The 17,848-nt window shown below is 37.3% G+C and overlaps 1 protein-coding gene across 4 annotated transcripts in view; it reads right to left on the bottom strand.

Moving 5' to 3' along the window:
* Window positions 1-17,848, bottom strand: part of LOC134529245 (plexin-B) — a 276,629-nt gene that overhangs the window by 203,169 nt on the left and 55,612 nt on the right. For 3 of the 4 annotated variants that reach the window (XM_063363145.1, XM_063363144.1, XM_063363146.1), the window contains exon 4: window positions 4,765-4,941. The exons of the other annotated variant lie outside the window; for it this stretch is intronic. In XM_063363145.1, the coding sequence (XP_063219215.1) occupies window positions 4,765-4,941 (177 nt within the window). The remainder of the gene's footprint in view (window positions 1-4,764; window positions 4,942-17,848) is intronic. 4 annotated transcript variants of the gene reach the window in all.

The following is a 17,848-nucleotide window of genomic DNA, read 5'->3' as shown; positions in this document are numbered from 1 at the left end:
TCTGTAACTTGCAGGTTTCTTGATTGGTTAACTTATTTATAACTCTATTGTAATTCTTAGATTTGGCATGGCTTGTAAATGCTCCCCTACCCATCGTATCGATCTTGAAACTTTTATTGCATATCTTGCATCTCGCACAAGTTCTGTCTTTCGCATCCTCAGTAGCCCATGGAACCTCAAGACTCATAACGACAGGAATACCTAGTAGACATTGCCGCAATAGCTTCCTAACAAACTTCACAGCGTAAGACTAAAACCGCTCGAAGACTTGTACTGAACAGAACAAATTAGAACACCACCCCGTGTTGCACGCCGTAGTGCGGTTCATATTCCCCCTCCCCCTCCGCCTCTTAGTGACGTATTGCGTCTATGAGGAAAGAAGAAACATGACACGCCTGGGAACACTACAGTCGCTGCCAACATGACACTGTACAGATTTGCCGCGTGATTATCAGACGCCGCGATGTACGTCTTATATAAGTTGTGCGCATTTACACCGCAGCATTTGCCCAGGAAAGAAATAAAATTCCAGACAGTTTCCCGGTTTTACCCGGGCCCTTTCAAATTCCCGACATATTCCCGGTTTTTCCCGTTTTCCCGGTTTGGTGGCCACCCTGTTTCTATGTATCATGGCTCGAGAAGAAGGGAGTAAGTTTCTGGTTTTCTTGAGGTGTAGGCCTAATGTTCACTTCAGTATCAGCCACCATGGAAGATGAACATTGTTGGGACTTGGATCTACCATAAAAGTATTGGATTTCTAAACAAGACTTTTTGTCACTTGCACGATTGGAGTGTTTTTTTCCCATTCATGTGGCTTGTTAAAGCACACACACCCATTTTGCTAACATCAAAATCGGTTTCACACACATTACACCTAGCTTTATTTTTGTTTCCAACTTTTCCCAGCCACTTGTTAAAACTGGGATTCTGGCGCCACAAATCATTGAAAACACAATTGCCGGGCATTTTGATACAAACATTAAAATTAGTAGTCCTAAATTAACCCTAGTTATGGTCTTCACAAAATACACACCGAAAAAACAAACTCCACTACCACGAAATTAAACTACACAAAACTGCATAGTGCGAAGTAGTTATTGCAGACACTAAAGTTACAATCACAGCTGTCGGAACGAAAACAGTGTCATTTTCTTCTTAAGCCAGCACACGCCAACTGCAGCCCGCAAAGAAACGGACCAACACGAAAAACCAATAAATACATTCGTGAGTAGTTTACTGGTTATGTAAATCTTATCAGAGTTAATGTACAATATTTAATGAGCCATAAGATTTAGGTGGCAGTTACTGAATAAAGCATTTGGGCGGAATATTTTACACTGTAAAGTTGGCGAAACGAGCTATTTTTCAACCTTCTTCGGAGATGTTTGATAACGCTCGGAACACGCGCTCCGGCAGCCATACGATATTAAACGTATATTTACACATATTATGGTACAATTAAAGTATGGTTGCACTATAACTATAGTAATAGTTTATTTGTACCATAGTACCACACATTTATTGCTTCGTCATTCCGTTTAGGGTCGTACGCCTCTAGCCAGATATTTGTAGTACCCACAATTTCATGTCACGTTAACTCAAACTTCTAAATTCAAGGACTTTTGAAGACCCAAGTAATATCCAGGACTTTTCAAGGCCTTGAAATCCCCTTACCTAAATTCAAGGACTTTCAAGGACCGTACGAACCCTGATATTAATTTATGCACAATGGATGACTTGAGGTACCACCCTCTGAAGTCATGGTGTCATGTAATTACACGTGAACAGGGGAGGAACTGTGGGACACAAAACAGTTGCTGTCTAATACTGCCTATGGCAGCAAGGAAGCATTTATCATGGTTTTTCCCCAATTAACCCTTTAAATAATAATGCAATTTTGTTCCGTACCTCATCAAAAGATTTCATGTTTTACGGATGAAGTATTATTCACACCTTAAAAAAATAACGTTTTACATTATGGAAAACAAAAGTTTGCAAGGAAAATAGTACAAGTCAAATTCTCAGTGCACATGCCTGTAGGCTTAAAACACTTTGTCATTACAGAATACAGAAAAGTTTCTTGTGGCTGTACATTTTTTAAACAACATTACAGAGTTCCTATTACTTAACTTTCACATTGTCAAGGAAACTTAAAACCCATGCAGAAAACTTAAGTTACAAATCAAAAGTAAGTTTGCCTAGAAAACGAAAAGTACTCATATCTGGAAGCTATTTAGTAAACAAAGATAACTGTTTCCATACAGGATATTAACATATAGGTAAAGAAAAATTTAACACTACAAGTAAGATTAAAACCATGTATTGTATGGGCACCATAAACCTAATGGCTGGTACTATCCAATTAGATACTTATAACAGAACTTGGTACTAGACAAAACAAATGTAGCAAACAATAATTTTGCCAATTTTGTACGTATACCATTCTCCTAGATCAAGTTATACAGTACATAAGCTACATAAAAACACAGCTAAATCATGAAAATTGTACATGTCAACACCTGCTGCACGGCCTAGGAAAAGTCTTTGGAAAAGAGTGGCTTTACAAAAAATAATGGAGATAAACGTCTGAAAAGGGTATTTCCGAGTTCAATGTTACAGAAATTTTATTTATAACTTTTATTTCAAAATTTTCTCGTTATTAATATTTATAACTCACAATTTCCCTGGACTTAATTAGGTAACCCCACTATTATTTAAGAATCTGGTAGGAATTTTAATATGGTACTTCTGGAAATCAAGGAACATTAGTGGTTGTAGTACTCAAAAATAATCTTTTTTATGAAAAGGCAGACCCTCCTTTATTACCTTATTATCAAATTATGGGCATGTCTGCAAATAAACAAGTGAAAGGGGTAACAAAATCTGTATTTTGTTGTAAAATATGCTTTTCAGTTATCATAATTCAAACAGGTAACATTTTTTTGAGTAAGTAGAAGTTACCTCTATAAAGCTAAAGAATGCAACACCTATATCCACAATATGCAAGCTAAAATCACATTCAAATATGTGGGAGTGAGTAAGTAGTTGTTCTAGCCATTATTAAGCAGATTTTGGCTTTAATAACATATACTTTACAGTAAAATAAAATCTATTTAAATTGATAGAAAAACTTAATTGTACTAGGTTATTTACTAGCAATTTATTTAGTAGTAAAACTATTTTTTTCTTAGTAATCACCCAACAGTTGTCATAAATTTGACACTAAAACACTACAATATTTCCACTTGAGGTAAATGTAATAACTACTTACCCTGCTTTAAATTTAAAGTATAGTATGCATGAGTAATCATAAATTTGACACTAAAACACTACAAAATTTCCACACAAGAGGTAAATGTAATAACTACTTACCCTGCTTTAAAGTATAGTATGCGTGAGTGATTTAAAAACCATTAAGTTTTTCTGCTCCACAAAAATTAATAAATCTGGCCTTTTAATAGTTTTCCTTTGCCATGGATAGTAATTAGGCTTTCACAAGCATGATCTTCCCACATGTCACTATCCACATATTGTTTCATAACACAAAGAAACAAGTAAACTATGTTATTTTTTTCAAGCCTCTTACTATCCCAAGTCCTTGACAAAGCTAAAACCATATCAAAATTTAATAAATTAAAATTCAATAAGGATTTTGTCCATGACTGTTATTTGTTTTACTAACACTTTAATTAAAATTACATTGTTCATGGACACTTGTTATAAAAACCATTCGTAACCTTTGAAAGTCACTACCACATTATGATAGCCATCTTGACTACTACTATTTACCAGCCTTCCCATGCCACCTATCATCTGCAGTGGTGCCAACCTACATCCATGACAGTGACAAATCTTTCAAATCAGCTCATTCCATTATTAGCGACTATTTGTTCCCTTTCAGTATCCCACAGTTGACAGTCTTCCACCAGCAGTTACTTGAACTACTTACCTCCGCCCCATTTCAAATCATTCATTATGTAGCTGGGAGTTAGAAATAAAATTTTTTGCATTATGCTTTATTATAAATAAATGATACGCCATTATAAACACAGTTTATTCTCAGGGACTAATGAAAAAATTGCTTTGATGTCCCTTTTAAATAAAATTTTTCACATAATCTATTTCCATAGAAAGTTCACTAACCCCAGAGTTTCAACAGCATAGAGTTCCCTTTAATTTCTTCCAAAAAAAAAAAATTTTACATTCTTGGGCTGGTGAAAAAAAATAAGACCTGAATTCACACTGGCGGCTATAAACTAGTAAAATATATTCTTGTAATTATTAAGGTTAAATTATATCTTTGTAAAAAAATACATACATATTTTAATATGCGTGTGTGTGTATATATGTAACTTAAAAAAATGCAGTAAAGGAGCCAAAATGTAGGAAATGTAGTACCATAATTGCAAAAAAATTAACAAGTTGAATGTCTGCAACTTAAGCAATATGTCAAAAAATGGAAGGTCTGTAATTGGACATAACTTATAATTTCTCAACAAATGGAATTCTGCAATTAGACTTAACTTTTAGGTAATTTGACTTAGTAATGAATTCTTACGATAAAAAATACATTTGAATCGTACTAGTATTCTTTTGTAGGATTGCCTAAAGCATGAATTTCTAAAACATTAATTCAGAAAAGCAGAAAAACTTAGAATGAAAAATAAAAAAGGAAACTGAGAGAAATCTTTGAATCAGCTCCAGGAGTGTTTACCCTAGTTCTTAGCCAAAAACATGAAAATTAAAATGAATAATGTTTTGTACCTTCTTGATGTTGCCCTGGCGAGTACCAAGCACCGCTACAGTATGCCGCTCTATGGTAGCCACACACACTGAGGACACAGAAGTGTTACGAAAATGAATGACAGCTTGGTTGCTGATTGGACTTACTCCTGATATTTTCAGGCCCACTTCACAAAAATTCAGTATGTTGCCAGTTGTCTGAAAAAAAAAAATTATAACTCTAAAAAGATACTTACACTAAACTTGACATATATTTTATAAACATCACCTTTCAAAATAATTAAGTTTGAAATTCATAGTAAAAAACATTATTTATAGAGCTACAATTAACGCATTTTTAACAGAATACAATTAAAACTAAATTGTAAAAAGTTTTTGTTCTGTCCGGGAACAAAGATCACAAAAGTGAGAAGAAATCCAAACACTAGTTCCGAAATTCATTAACAGTTTTTCAAAAAATACCTCTGCAAGCTAAGATATTGCTCAGTCAAAGCGCTATGGCCAAAAGTTTAAGTAATCATTTTCAAAGTAAAAACCCTGTTTAACCACATTTACCATTGAAGGAGGTAAAAGGTTAGATAAGTTGGGCACTAGATTTTGTCTCACTGACAAAGGATTTTAGGGATCGAACCATCATGTCAGTATTTGCTTGGAGTAATATCGAAAACCACAGAAAACCGACATTGAGATGGACTGACTAGGATGCAATACTGGTCCTTCAGAATGAAAGTTGAACTTTTTACAGTTGTGCCACCTCAATCAGAAAGGTAAAAGTTTTACAGAGGGTACGTAAAAGTGCCAGCACGGAAAAGGTACATTTTCCCCAGCTCTCTTCGAAACAGAGGGAAAATTACCAGCATAGAACGCTACCAGCAGGTAAAAGTACCAGTGGAATTCTAACAGTATTCCTTACCCACTCTATGTAATAAACACAACATATTCACTTTCAGAGTTTCGAGAAAGTAGTGTATAGAATACATCAGTAGGTATCGCTAGCAACTCAGCAATTATCTGTGTTTATTTAAAAGACCACAGATAGCATAATGCAGAAGCAGCCAGCATGGAAAACTACCAGCACACCTTATTTTGTATCTTACAAGTGCACCATTACACTCAGTCTGTCATAACTGTAAATTGATTGTATAAAATGTAATAAATTAAAGATTATTAGATTTAAGTTTCTAAAGCTATTAAAACTGAAACTAATAAAAATTTCAAACTAACAAATTTCTAAAATTCATGGTAGCAGTACGTTCTTATATTTAATAACTAACAGTAAAACAAAAGTCTTATTCCAGTGGGGGAAAAAACCTCAAATGAACACTAAACCACCCACAAATTATGGATATTTATGTATTGTAGCAGCTAGCCAGACTATATGAAATATAAAAAAATCTCTTTCAGCACAACGTACAGGCCAAGATAGATTTTAAAGTTTCAAATTCTTTTGAAACATTCCCTAAACTACTGGAACATTCTGAAAAAGTCCATAAATTTCTAGAAAGTTCTGTAACTTCTGGGATGTTTCCATTAAGTTCTGGAAAATTACATTAAGTTCTGGAAACATTTCACTAACTGGAACTTTTTAGAAATGTTTAAATCCTCTTCTTGAACATTCTGGACATACTCCATGAATTCGTACAAATTTCCATAACTTCTGGAAGCATGTGATAGATCTCTGGAAAATTCTATACATTTCTGACCAATTCTGGAAATGTTTCAAAAATTTCTGAGACATTCTGAAAATGCCTGAAATTTTCTGGAACCTTTTTAGAAACATCTGAAAAATTCTGAAGCTTATGGAAACATTCCATAAATGCCAGGAAAATGTTCAAAACAGTTCTGGTTTATTGAGGCACTTGAACATACTATAAATGTTCCATAAAATTCTGGAAATGTTTTGAACACTTCTGAAAAATCTGAAGATGTTTCATAAACTTTTGGAACGATCTGAAAACATTTAATAAGTTTCCAAAAAAATGTCTGGAATAATTAAATAAATTTCTGGAAGATTTCATACATTTATGGAAATGTTTTATAAACTTCTTGAACATTCTAAAAACATTATGTAAATGTTCCACAAACTTCTGGGATATTATTAAAACCGTCCATATACTTATCGAACATTCCATAAACCTGTGATACATTAACAGAAACATTCCATAGACTTTTGGAAATTTTCATAACTTTTACCTGGACATTCCATTAACTTTTGGAACATTTTATAACCTTGTGGAACATTCTATATGTTCTCCAATATCCCAAAAGGATCGATAAAACATTTTCACGTATTCCATGAAGGCTAAATTTTCGTAAATTTTCTACAATATTCTAGATAAAAAAAAACACGAATTGAGAACCTCCTTTTTTGAAGTCGGTTAAAAATGAAATGGGCACAAGCTTCAAATTGGCCTAGCACAGATAGGTATGTTCTGTACCATACTGCTAGTGAGAAATCCCATAAAGATAACATACCAATTGCACCACATAAGGGTAACATTTAAGTAATATATTCATCCCTCACACTAAAGGTTGTACTTACAAAAAACATTTAAACTAAAATATTTTGGCAAAATTTATAACACGAAAAACTTGAACAGATTTCATACTGTCCCTACAACGGAGTTATCTTATTTGTCCAAAAAAACTTTTTTTGGCAAACCTTACAGTAATGGTTACTCTTAAAAATAACGAGACTAAAGTTTAAGATAATAAAATAAATTTGAATGGATCTGAAGTATTAATAGTAAGGTATATATATATATTTTTTTTCTTTTAAATCTTACTTTTAGAACCATTGCAGTAAAGGTTGGTCTTACCAAAAAAAAATGTTTCAAACAAAAGTCAAAAGTTTTAAGATAATATTTAGGATATTACCAATAAATTACAAATTATTTTATTGCGTATTTACCAAGGAAGTTATTTAATTTTTATTTATCTTTAACCTCTTGTAACGTGTGTACCTGCGTACACTTGCAAAGTATTGTACCCCTGACTTTTCACGGCATACCACCTGCAACACAGTGAGCTGGGCAGGCTTCCCCCGAATAGACGAGACTATTCTTCTTCCAGCTCGTCAGGGAAGCCTGCGAGTATAAAAGGGCATGCGCCCAGACTATCGATAAGCAGAACAACTGGGACATCCAGCGAGCAGGCTGCCTCGCTGCTCCGACACCGCTCGCCGGCCTACACCATCAATCGCCGCGGAGTTGCTGCCGCCCAAGGACCGACAAGACATCGACTGGGTGAGACCTCTCCGAGTGGTAACCCAGGATATGGACAGTTCTTGTGGAAGCGTCGCTGGATTAGGCATAAAATCTTTCAGTAAGAACATCAAATAAAAACGAAGGTCCGGCCACAAGGCCAAGAGGGCGTGGATTAGCTAACTTCAGTGAGGGCCAAGCGAGCGGAAGTATTGACACTATCAAGACACTATCACAACCTGATCGTAACTCTGTATGGACTCTAACACCGGTAACGAGTAATTCTACACACAAGAGACAGCGGTCAAGGTTAAGAACTTAGGCGTTACTACGGGAATGCGGAGTAAGCTTCACATGGTACCGGGGGAAGAGTGCTGAAAACCAAGCTATAGACATTGAAAGCGATACATGACTAGTTGCGTGTATATGATTGTAACCCACCACTGGTATTAACTATCTGTATTGTTTGTTACGTGTAACATTGAGTAATATTTAGGTTAAGCATGTTCATTAAGACTTTGTATGTGGTATAGCCTTTCTAGTTTAAATAGACGGCGTATCGATCATTAGCGGTGACGAGCTCAAGGCTCGCCACAATTAAGGGTATTGTTTTGTTTTGTTTTGATTGTTCTGGAAGCAATCACTTAGCGTTAATTCGTACGTTTTGTGTTCTAGAGCGAACTTGCATCAGCAGTTCGTCTTCACGAGAACCCGACTTGTTTAAGTGTTATGTCAGTTTGAGAATCAATGCAATTCCTTTTGGTGTTATTAAGTTTGTCAATAAATTGTTATTGGATCGAATTTAACTTGGGAACTAATTTCATAACCACCCGCAAACGTCCCTTTTTCCTCTTTGTTAGGCTTTTCCTGTGTCCTTAGTAAAACCCGCGACAAGGGTTTGTGCGCCACTCTGCTGCGTTTGCAGTTAGGGTGGTTGATTATGTGCTTTAACAGGGATGTTCTTTAATGTACGTATTCTCAAACTGGCATTTGTCGGAGTCATTCTAAATTTTTTATATTTAGTGTGTTGTTGTACCCAGTAATCATGTCATTTTCAGGGAGTGGTTGGATTCAAGACATTTCCAAAACGACACTATTGCAACTACTGACAGACCTAAAGGTAGTAGACGTGAATCCGGAAGAAGTCACGTTAGACGAATTAAGACGTTTAGCGCGTAAGTGTTACGCCACAGAACGCACTGACAATGTGACTGACGTGAATCCGATTGACGATAAAACCAGTAACGTAGTTGACGGTAGTTGTACGAAACATGTCTTAAATAAAATTATAGGACAACTGCCAGAATTAAAAAGTTGTGATCCCACAGACATAAAAATATTTTTGAGTAAGGTGGAGGGTATTACTGCCTTGAATATTATACCACTGAGCATTTTGTATGGGTTGTTAGTGTGCCAAGTTCTGTTGGAATTACGTGAATTTTTTTTGAAAGGACAAAAAAGTAATTGTAATTGGGAGGAAATGAAACAGATGTTTATACACTCTTGCACCAACTCAAAAATTAGGGAAAAGCTGTATAATCATTTTCTGTGTAGATCGCAACGTCATGATCGGTCAGGCCTAGCCTACGTCACGGATATTTGCGGATATGTTAAGGTTCTAGGTAACCCTTACCCAGAAAAAGAGTTAGTAGATATGATTATAGATAACCTAAGTTCTGACTTGAAGATGTATTGTTTGGTGGGGAAACCAGTGAAGTTAGCTGATTTAAAATCAGAAATTATTTCAGCTGAAACTCGAGTGCGTGGTCGCACTGTGGACAAACAGGAACATAATTGCATAAAACAACTCTCAAATGAACAGGCGCGACACGTAATAAATAAACTTTGTTTTGTTTGCGGGAAAACTAATCATGTTGCCCAAAACTTCGAATGTATGCAACGGCCTGAATCGCCCCAAGTAAACAGACACCAGGGACTCCGCTGCTTTCGCTGCGAGAAAGAAGGGCATATAAAGCGAGGTTGTACAGGGGTGGACAAAAGTAACCGTGTAAACCAGGGACAGATTTTATCGAGCACCAAAAATCCTGGCGCCTCGGAAAGGCGAGAAATGAATAAAGTCACTAGTGGGGGACAACTACTTCTAGAAGAATAAATATTTGGGGAGAATGTTGCGTCGCCCTGATAGATACCGGGTCTAGTAATTCTTTAATGAGCTGCGCTTGTGTGGAACGATTGCAAAAATATATTTCTTTGAAAATTAAAATAAAAGAGATCTCACCCAAATTATTCAAACTAGCCAATGGAGAAATGATCAACGCCAATACTATTGTCAAATGTTTTTTTTAAAATAGGTAAACTACGATGGAAGTACAATTACGTAGTCATACCTAATTTGAGCTATAACCTTATTTTGGGAGTAGATTTTTTGAAAGCTGTACAAGGGAAGATTGACGTAAAAAGGAATAAACGGCACTTTGATTTTACTGATAAGAGCATGGATTTCCTGCCAACTGGCGAACTCAGCGTAGCTATAAGCTGTGAATTAGAAATGACAAAATTAGAGAGTGAATTCAAGGATGTCATTAACGACAGAATAGGGGAATGTACTGTGGAACCCTATATTGTCCCGTTGAAAGACCACATTCCTGTCAGATGTAAGCTATATCCAGTTTTGGGACCCAAACAGAAAATCTTTAAAGATATAATTGATAAATTGTTAAACGAGAATATCATACAACATTTGCGTAGTATGTACGCCAGTCCCGCCTTTCTTGTAGGAAAAAAAATAGACCGGGAAAATTTAGGGTAGTGGTTGACTATCGAGAAGTCGGGAAGCATATCCAGGTTGATCCTTACCCGGTTAGTCAGGCGGAAGTCGTGTGGGAGCATCTTTCCAAGGGAAAATATTTTACAGTACTCGATCTGAATCACGCATACCACCAATGCAAATTACACGAACAAACCAAACACGTGTTGGCTTTCATAACGCCGTGGGGATCGTACGAATGGAATAGAATTCCCTTTGAAGTACGTTTCGGGGCCCAGGCTTTGTGCAGAGCTTTAGCCGCGATTTTGAAACCATTCTTAGGGAAGTTCGCGACAAATTACATGGATGACGTTATTATATATAGCGAAACACTCTAAGAACATGAAGACCACGTGCGTCAGGTGCTGGAAGCCTTTAGGCTGGTGGGGTTGACGGTTAAGAGGGAGAAGGTTACCTGGGGGCAGAAAGAAGCGAAGGTGTTAGGATTTATTGTATGCGGTGGGCAATTGATATTGGACCAAGAGAAAGTCCAGGCAGTGATATCTTTTCCTCGTCCTAGAAATATCAGAGGGATTAGACGTTTTCTAGGGATAGTTGGGTACTATGCGCGTTTCATACTCCAGTACTCGGATATGGTTGAGCCCCTGAATAAACTGAAATGAAAAAAAGAAAAATTTCATTGGGGGCGCGAACAACAAGGGGCTTTTGATGACGTAAAAAAGGCCTTGTTTACACCGCCAGTTCTGAGATTGCCCGATTTCAGGCATAAGTTAATTCTCGATGTAGATGCCAGTGAACTGGCAATAGGAGGAGTCCTGGGACAGGAGTGTGAAGAAGGGATCCGACCTGTAGCATATGCCAGCCGTCTCTTAAGAGGGACCGAAAGGAACTACTCCGTGTATGAGAAAGAAGCCCTGGCATGCGTCTAGGGGTGCGAAAAATTTGCAGATTATTTGGAACCAGGAGAATTTGTATTGCGTACCGACAACCAAGCCTTGACTTGGTTGTGGCAATCAAAAAAACAATTAGGTAAACTAGGGAGATGGGTCGAAAGACTTAGCCGTTTTCGTTTCACCATACAACACATCAAGGGTAAAGATAATTGTGTCACTGATGGATTATCTTGAATGTATGACAGCAGTGAATTTGTAACTGAGGATATCCCCAAGACAGGAAAGGACGAGGAAGTAGTAGGACTAAATTTATTGAGAGATATTCCCGAGGCGTACATCAATATCCGACGTTGGCAAGAATTGGACGATACATGTCAAGAAATTAAGGTTGAGGTTGAAGGAGGTAACAGAACTGATTTCTGTATTATGCAAGGACTTCTAGGTAAACGTAATAAGAAAGGTACATTTCTGGTATTAGTGCCAGAACGGTTACGTGGGATGGTGTATGAATATTACCATAGTTCCTATTTCGGGGGACATTTTGATCAAGAGAGGACATTAACGAGCATAAAGAAGAAATTCTATTGGCCAGGTATGGAGATGGAGATACGGGAAAAGGTACGCAATTGTGACCTTTGTCAAAAAACGAAAGCGAAAAATACTCTGAATGTAGGTTTTCTAACTAGCACTGTCCCGAAGTTTGTATGGGAACGAGTGTATGTCGACTGCTTCGGGCCATTGCCTCGGTCGAAGTCGGGAAATACTAGCTTACTAGTGCTCGTAGACGGTTTTTCAAAATATGTGTTGATGTTTCCCGTGCGTGACCAGAAATCAGCGACTCTAGTAAAAATTCTAACAGAACGTGTCTTTTCTCTATTTGGATCACCGGCGTATCTCATAACGTATAATGCAAAAAATTTTGTGTCAGAGCAAAAGCAGAGCCTTTAGCTCGGGTACGCATTTAATTCATACCAGCCCTTACCATCCAGCTGCCAATATGGTAGAGCGTTACAACCGCATGAAAAAGCAAATGTTGCGTGCTTTTCATCATGATTCGCATGAAGACTGGGACAGAAACTGGCATTTCCTCAATCTAGGGATCAATAATAGCATAAATTCCGTGACTGGTTGTACGCCTGCTGAGGTGTTCTTTGGGAGACAGTTGCTTCATCCTTTAGGGAATGCCTGGGAACTAAACATGGAAGACAGCCCGGACGATGCCAGTACGGAAGCCAAAAACTTTTGGCATCAGACTATGACTCAGCTGAAACGAAGCCACAAAGCCATGAAACGGAGATATGACGCGCAACGGGACGAAATGACGTATAAACTGAACGATAAAGTTCTAATAAAGACGCACTACTTGAGTAAAGCTAGTGACAAATTTTACAGTAAATTGGCTTTGAAATATAAAGGGCCTTATAGCATAGTACGGTTTCTGACTTCAGTTACGCTGTTGTTGAAAGATACTGAGAAGGATCTTTATGTTAAAGCTCATGTTGATAACACAAAACAGTACCAAGAGGACTCATCTTAATGGAGTCACGTATCAACATGAGCGTTATCGATTATGACTAGTATTTGTTTGTATATTGTCTTTCCTTGCTATGTATTGTGACCGTAAATTATCAGAGATGTGCTGTGTAACTTGTCTGGCTAACTTGTTATGTTGTATTTCGCTGCCTCTACGGGCGCTCCATCTAAAGGGGGGGGAGAATTTGTAACGTGTGTACCTGCGTACACTTGCAAAGTATTGTACCCCTGACTTTTCACGGCATACCACCTGCAACACAGTGAGCTGGGCAGGCTTCCCCCGAATAGACGAGACTATTCTTCTTCCAGCTCGTCAGGGAAGCCTGCGAGTATAAAAGGGCATGCGCCCAGACTATCGATAAGCAGAACAACTGGGACATCCAGCGAGCAGGCTGCCTCGCTGCTCCGACACCGCTCGCCGGCCTACATCGTCAATCGCCGCGGAGTTGCTGCCGCCCGAGGACCGACAAGACATCGACTGGGTGAGACCTCTCCGAGTGGTAACCCAGGATATGGACAGTTCTTGTGGAAGCGTCGCTAGATTAGGCATAAATTCTTTCAGTAAGAACATTAAATAAAAACGAAGGTCCGGCCACAAGGCCAAGAGGGCGTGGATTAGCTAACTTCAGTGAGGGCCAAGCGAGCGGAAGTATTGACACTATCAAGACACTATCACAACCTGATCGTAACTCTGTATGGACTCTAACACCGGTAACGAGTAATTCTACACACAAGAGACAGCGGTCAAGGTTAAGAACTTAGGCGTTACTACGGGAATGCGGAGTAAGCTTCACATGGTACCGGGGGAAGAGTGCTGAAAACCAAGCTATAGACATTGAAAGCGATACATGACTAGTTGCGTGTATATGATTGTATCCCACCACTGGTATTAACTATCCGTATTGTTTGTTACGTGTAACATTGAGTAATATTTAAATTCAGCATGTTCATTAAGACTTTGTATGTGGTATAGCCTTTCTAGTTTAAATAGACGGCGTATCGATCATTAGCGGTGACGAGCTCAAGGCTCGCCACAATTAAGGGTATTGTTTTGTTTTGTTTTAATTGTTCTGGAAGCAATCACTTAGCGTTAATTCGTACGTTTTGTGTTCTAGAGCGAACTTGCATCAGCAGTTCATCTTCACGAGAACCCGACTTGTTTAAGTGTTATGTCAGTTTGAGAATCAATGCAATTCCTTTTGGTGTTATTAAGTTTGTCAATAAATTCTTATTGGATCGAATTTTACTTAGCAACTAATTTCATAACCACCCGCAAACGTCCCGTTTTCCTCCTTGTTAGGGTTTTCCTGTGTCCTTAGTAAAACCCGCGACACCCTGTTTATTTTACCCCCTAGTAAAAATGGTTGGTTGGGTTGTATCAAAAATTGTTTCAAACAAAAGTATTAGAGACAGGCTGCCCGACCCGGCTTCGCACGGCTATACTAATGGAAAAAATTTAAGCCACATCTCCCATTTACAGTAATAATAAATAAAAAACATTCAGTGGAAATTTATTACAATGCTGTATAATGTACCGGAGAGAAAATGAATAACACCAATGGTTTCCCGACTCGTGCACGCAACGTACAACTGATGTACCCGTACTTCGCTACGGCAGTCTACAGGCAGATCACTCTTGCGCCGCTTATTATACATGCCCCTCCTTTTGGGTACGCCACTGCCGCGTGATGCCCGTTGCCATGGAGACGCAGAAGGCATGAACAATGCAAAATCCTGTTCTCATGCAGACAAAGTACCCACTGTTGCCTGGTTTTAACCACCCATGGGATCTAATTTTCGGAAAATGTCATCCTGCGTAAAATAAGGTACATTACTGTGAAGTTTCACGTCTGTAAAATATATATACTTGAAAAAATGGGCAATAAAAAAACAAATTAAACACAGAGAGAGGAAAAAAAACAATAGTTTAGGTTTGTGATTTAAAGTGATAAAAAGTATTTAAATACTAATTGAACTCTTATGAGGGTACTGATTGCTTCGTTGTTAATATCACACGGGTGTTTTTTACTTGTATGGGAAAATTAAGAATGATAAGGCATCTAGTGCGTGGCAACAATGTTAATAGGCAATAGGAAATAAACTTCTATGCGCCTGCGGCATTGTTAACAAACACTTTGTATGTGTACTGCATGTTGTATCTAGCCCCCTCTAACACATTTGATTCTAAATTGGACTTTTAGTAAGGATCCCTAATGTTATTGATAATATAATATAGCCTATAGCCTTCCTCGATAAATGTACTATCCAACACTGAAAGAATTTTTCAAATTGGACCAGTGGTTCCCGAGATTAGTGCGTTCAAACAAACAAACAAACAAACAAACAAACACTTCAGCTTTATAATATTAGTATAGATATTATTTAAAATGTAAACCAAATATTTGAACAGATTTGATAGTGTGCCTACTAAGGGATTTATGAATATTTTTGTCATTCAACCACAATTTTTCAACCCATTACTGTAATGGTTGGTACCATCAAAAATTTATTTGACCAAAGGTTTGGAAATTTCTATTACGAAATATAACAACTTCAAACAAATGCAATATTTGTTATAGTTATAGCAACTTCTTTTCCATTTCTACACTTTTTGTCAATTTTACCCTTTAAGGGTTTGGTTGACAAAATGGAAAGAAATGCCAAACATATTTGAGTGGCTCTAATGAACATATTTAATAAGAGATTCAAAATTTTAAACTGTTACATTAAAAAAAATTTTTTTTTTCTTTATTCACGCCATAGTTCTCCAAAATACATTGTCCATAATCTTTAATAAAGTTAATAATAATACTACTTTACAATTCTTCGGGAATGAACCGAGTTAAGTGTTAATTTTGCATAATAAATGTTAGATGATCACTGTACTAGAGTTATACAAATATTTAATAATAGTATTGTCAAAATGTATTGTATAAGTCATGCTGTGATCAAAGAAAGTATTTTTCATATATTTTTGTTAAAAATGTGCTTTGACCGGTCACAAATTGCACGTTTTTGAGGATCCAAAACTTTTAAAATGTAATACATTTATGGTGAACTGATTGATTTAAGTTTAAACTTTAATTCTGAATTTTTCAAATTTTTTTTTTAATCTAGCTGTTTGAATGTAGAATAATAAACACTGGTGAAATGCACGGGAGAGCGGCTCTCTAGTTGCGATGCGCGTCAACAGAGCACGCTCAGTGTGCGGTTTGTCCCCCCACGAACAACAGTATTGCATTGTGCACGTAAGCCATGATCTATAAAACAGTACCAATTCTGTGTTACAAAGAGCTGTGCTAACTTTCAAAGGTTATTTAAAACATTAAGTATTGAATCATGTGGCACGTGCAAAGTAATTTAATAGCTAAGAAAAAATCTGTAAAATTGTTGGCCTTTTATCGTGAAAAATATATTTTTGGGTGTTTTTCAAACATATTTATAGGGTAATTTCATGAATTCATTGTGGGAATGTGTAAAACTTGATAATATTCATAACTTTTTACTTATTTACTGGTTACTATTTTTTTTTGTGGGGCCATGACGGTGTAGTGACCAGAGCGCTCTCCTCCCGTCTAGGCAATCTCGGTTCGATATCCAGAATTTCACATGTGATAATTGTGCCGGACAATGCTGTTGGCAGGTGGGTTTTCTTGGGGAACTTCAGTTTCCCCTGTGCACACATTCCGGTGATGCTCCATGCCCGCCTCGCTCCATGCCCGCCTCATCTCACCACACTCACGCTACAAGCTGGCCGTGTGCTGCAGGCATTACCCCTTCCCCTCCCCCCCACGGTAGGGGCGTCAGCCCGTTGAGTGCTGGCCTTCCCTTGCAATGCAGAACCTGCGTGAACTGCATAAAGGATATTTTTTTCTCTTACATCTTAGATTAAAATTGTGGTTGATTTGTTAATGTTTGTTGCAAGAAACTTCCTTTTGTATACTTGTACAAAATAAAAGTATAAAATTTAATAGAGTTACTTCTGAATACAATAATAAAGATGACTATTTAGTACATGTACCAAAACAATATTTAATAATCAAACTTTATTTATGCACTTAAAATTAGGCTCTGTGATACTTTATTTTTGTTGTGTTTTTGACAACAAGCAATCGTTTAAGACATCTATCCAGCACAAAAAATTAGGATGCGAATTAACATTACAGTGCCATCACCTATTCCTTTACATGTTCCTTGGCTCAACATTCCTTTCCTATTGGTCTTGTTTTTAACTTGCTACTCTCAGTAGAACGTCAAAATACAAGGGTGGAGAGAATGCAGGATGAACCATCCCCCCCCCCCCCTTCGCAGTTACCAAAGGGTTGTAGGCATCGACCGATACCATTACACCATGTGAAAATACTCGACCGAACTCACTGGATACGTTGAATTCGCTCTGACAATTGTGTAAATCGCAGGACCGGTTTTATAAGTTACGAGACTAAGCACTATGAACTTTGTACTGGCCAGTTTGTGTAGCTTCTCTCTTATTTTTTTTAGTAATCCTCGGAATAATTTTATTTCTAAAAGACTATACGACCTATATTTAATTTTGTGTGGTTTTACTTTTCAGAGAGAAAATAGTTCATTTTGAGGAAGAAAGTAGTTTGTCTGCACCGATAACAGTGTCAGTGAAATTGAAAACTTCTTGGGATGACTTAATGGGAAACAGAATTTTTAATCCTGTGTATGTTTTTTCCATTCTTGCTTCGTTTGCAAGCTAAGCACAAAAGAAAATGTACAGCAGG

Source organism: Bacillus rossius, chromosome 2, assembly GCF_032445375.1.
Source record: "Bacillus rossius redtenbacheri isolate Brsri chromosome 2, Brsri_v3, whole genome shotgun sequence".
Lineage (NCBI taxonomy): Eukaryota > Metazoa > Arthropoda > Insecta > Phasmatodea > Bacillidae > Bacillus > Bacillus rossius.
The sequence above is the reverse complement of the archived record's forward strand: the minus strand, read 5'-3'. Positions and strand labels throughout refer to the sequence as shown.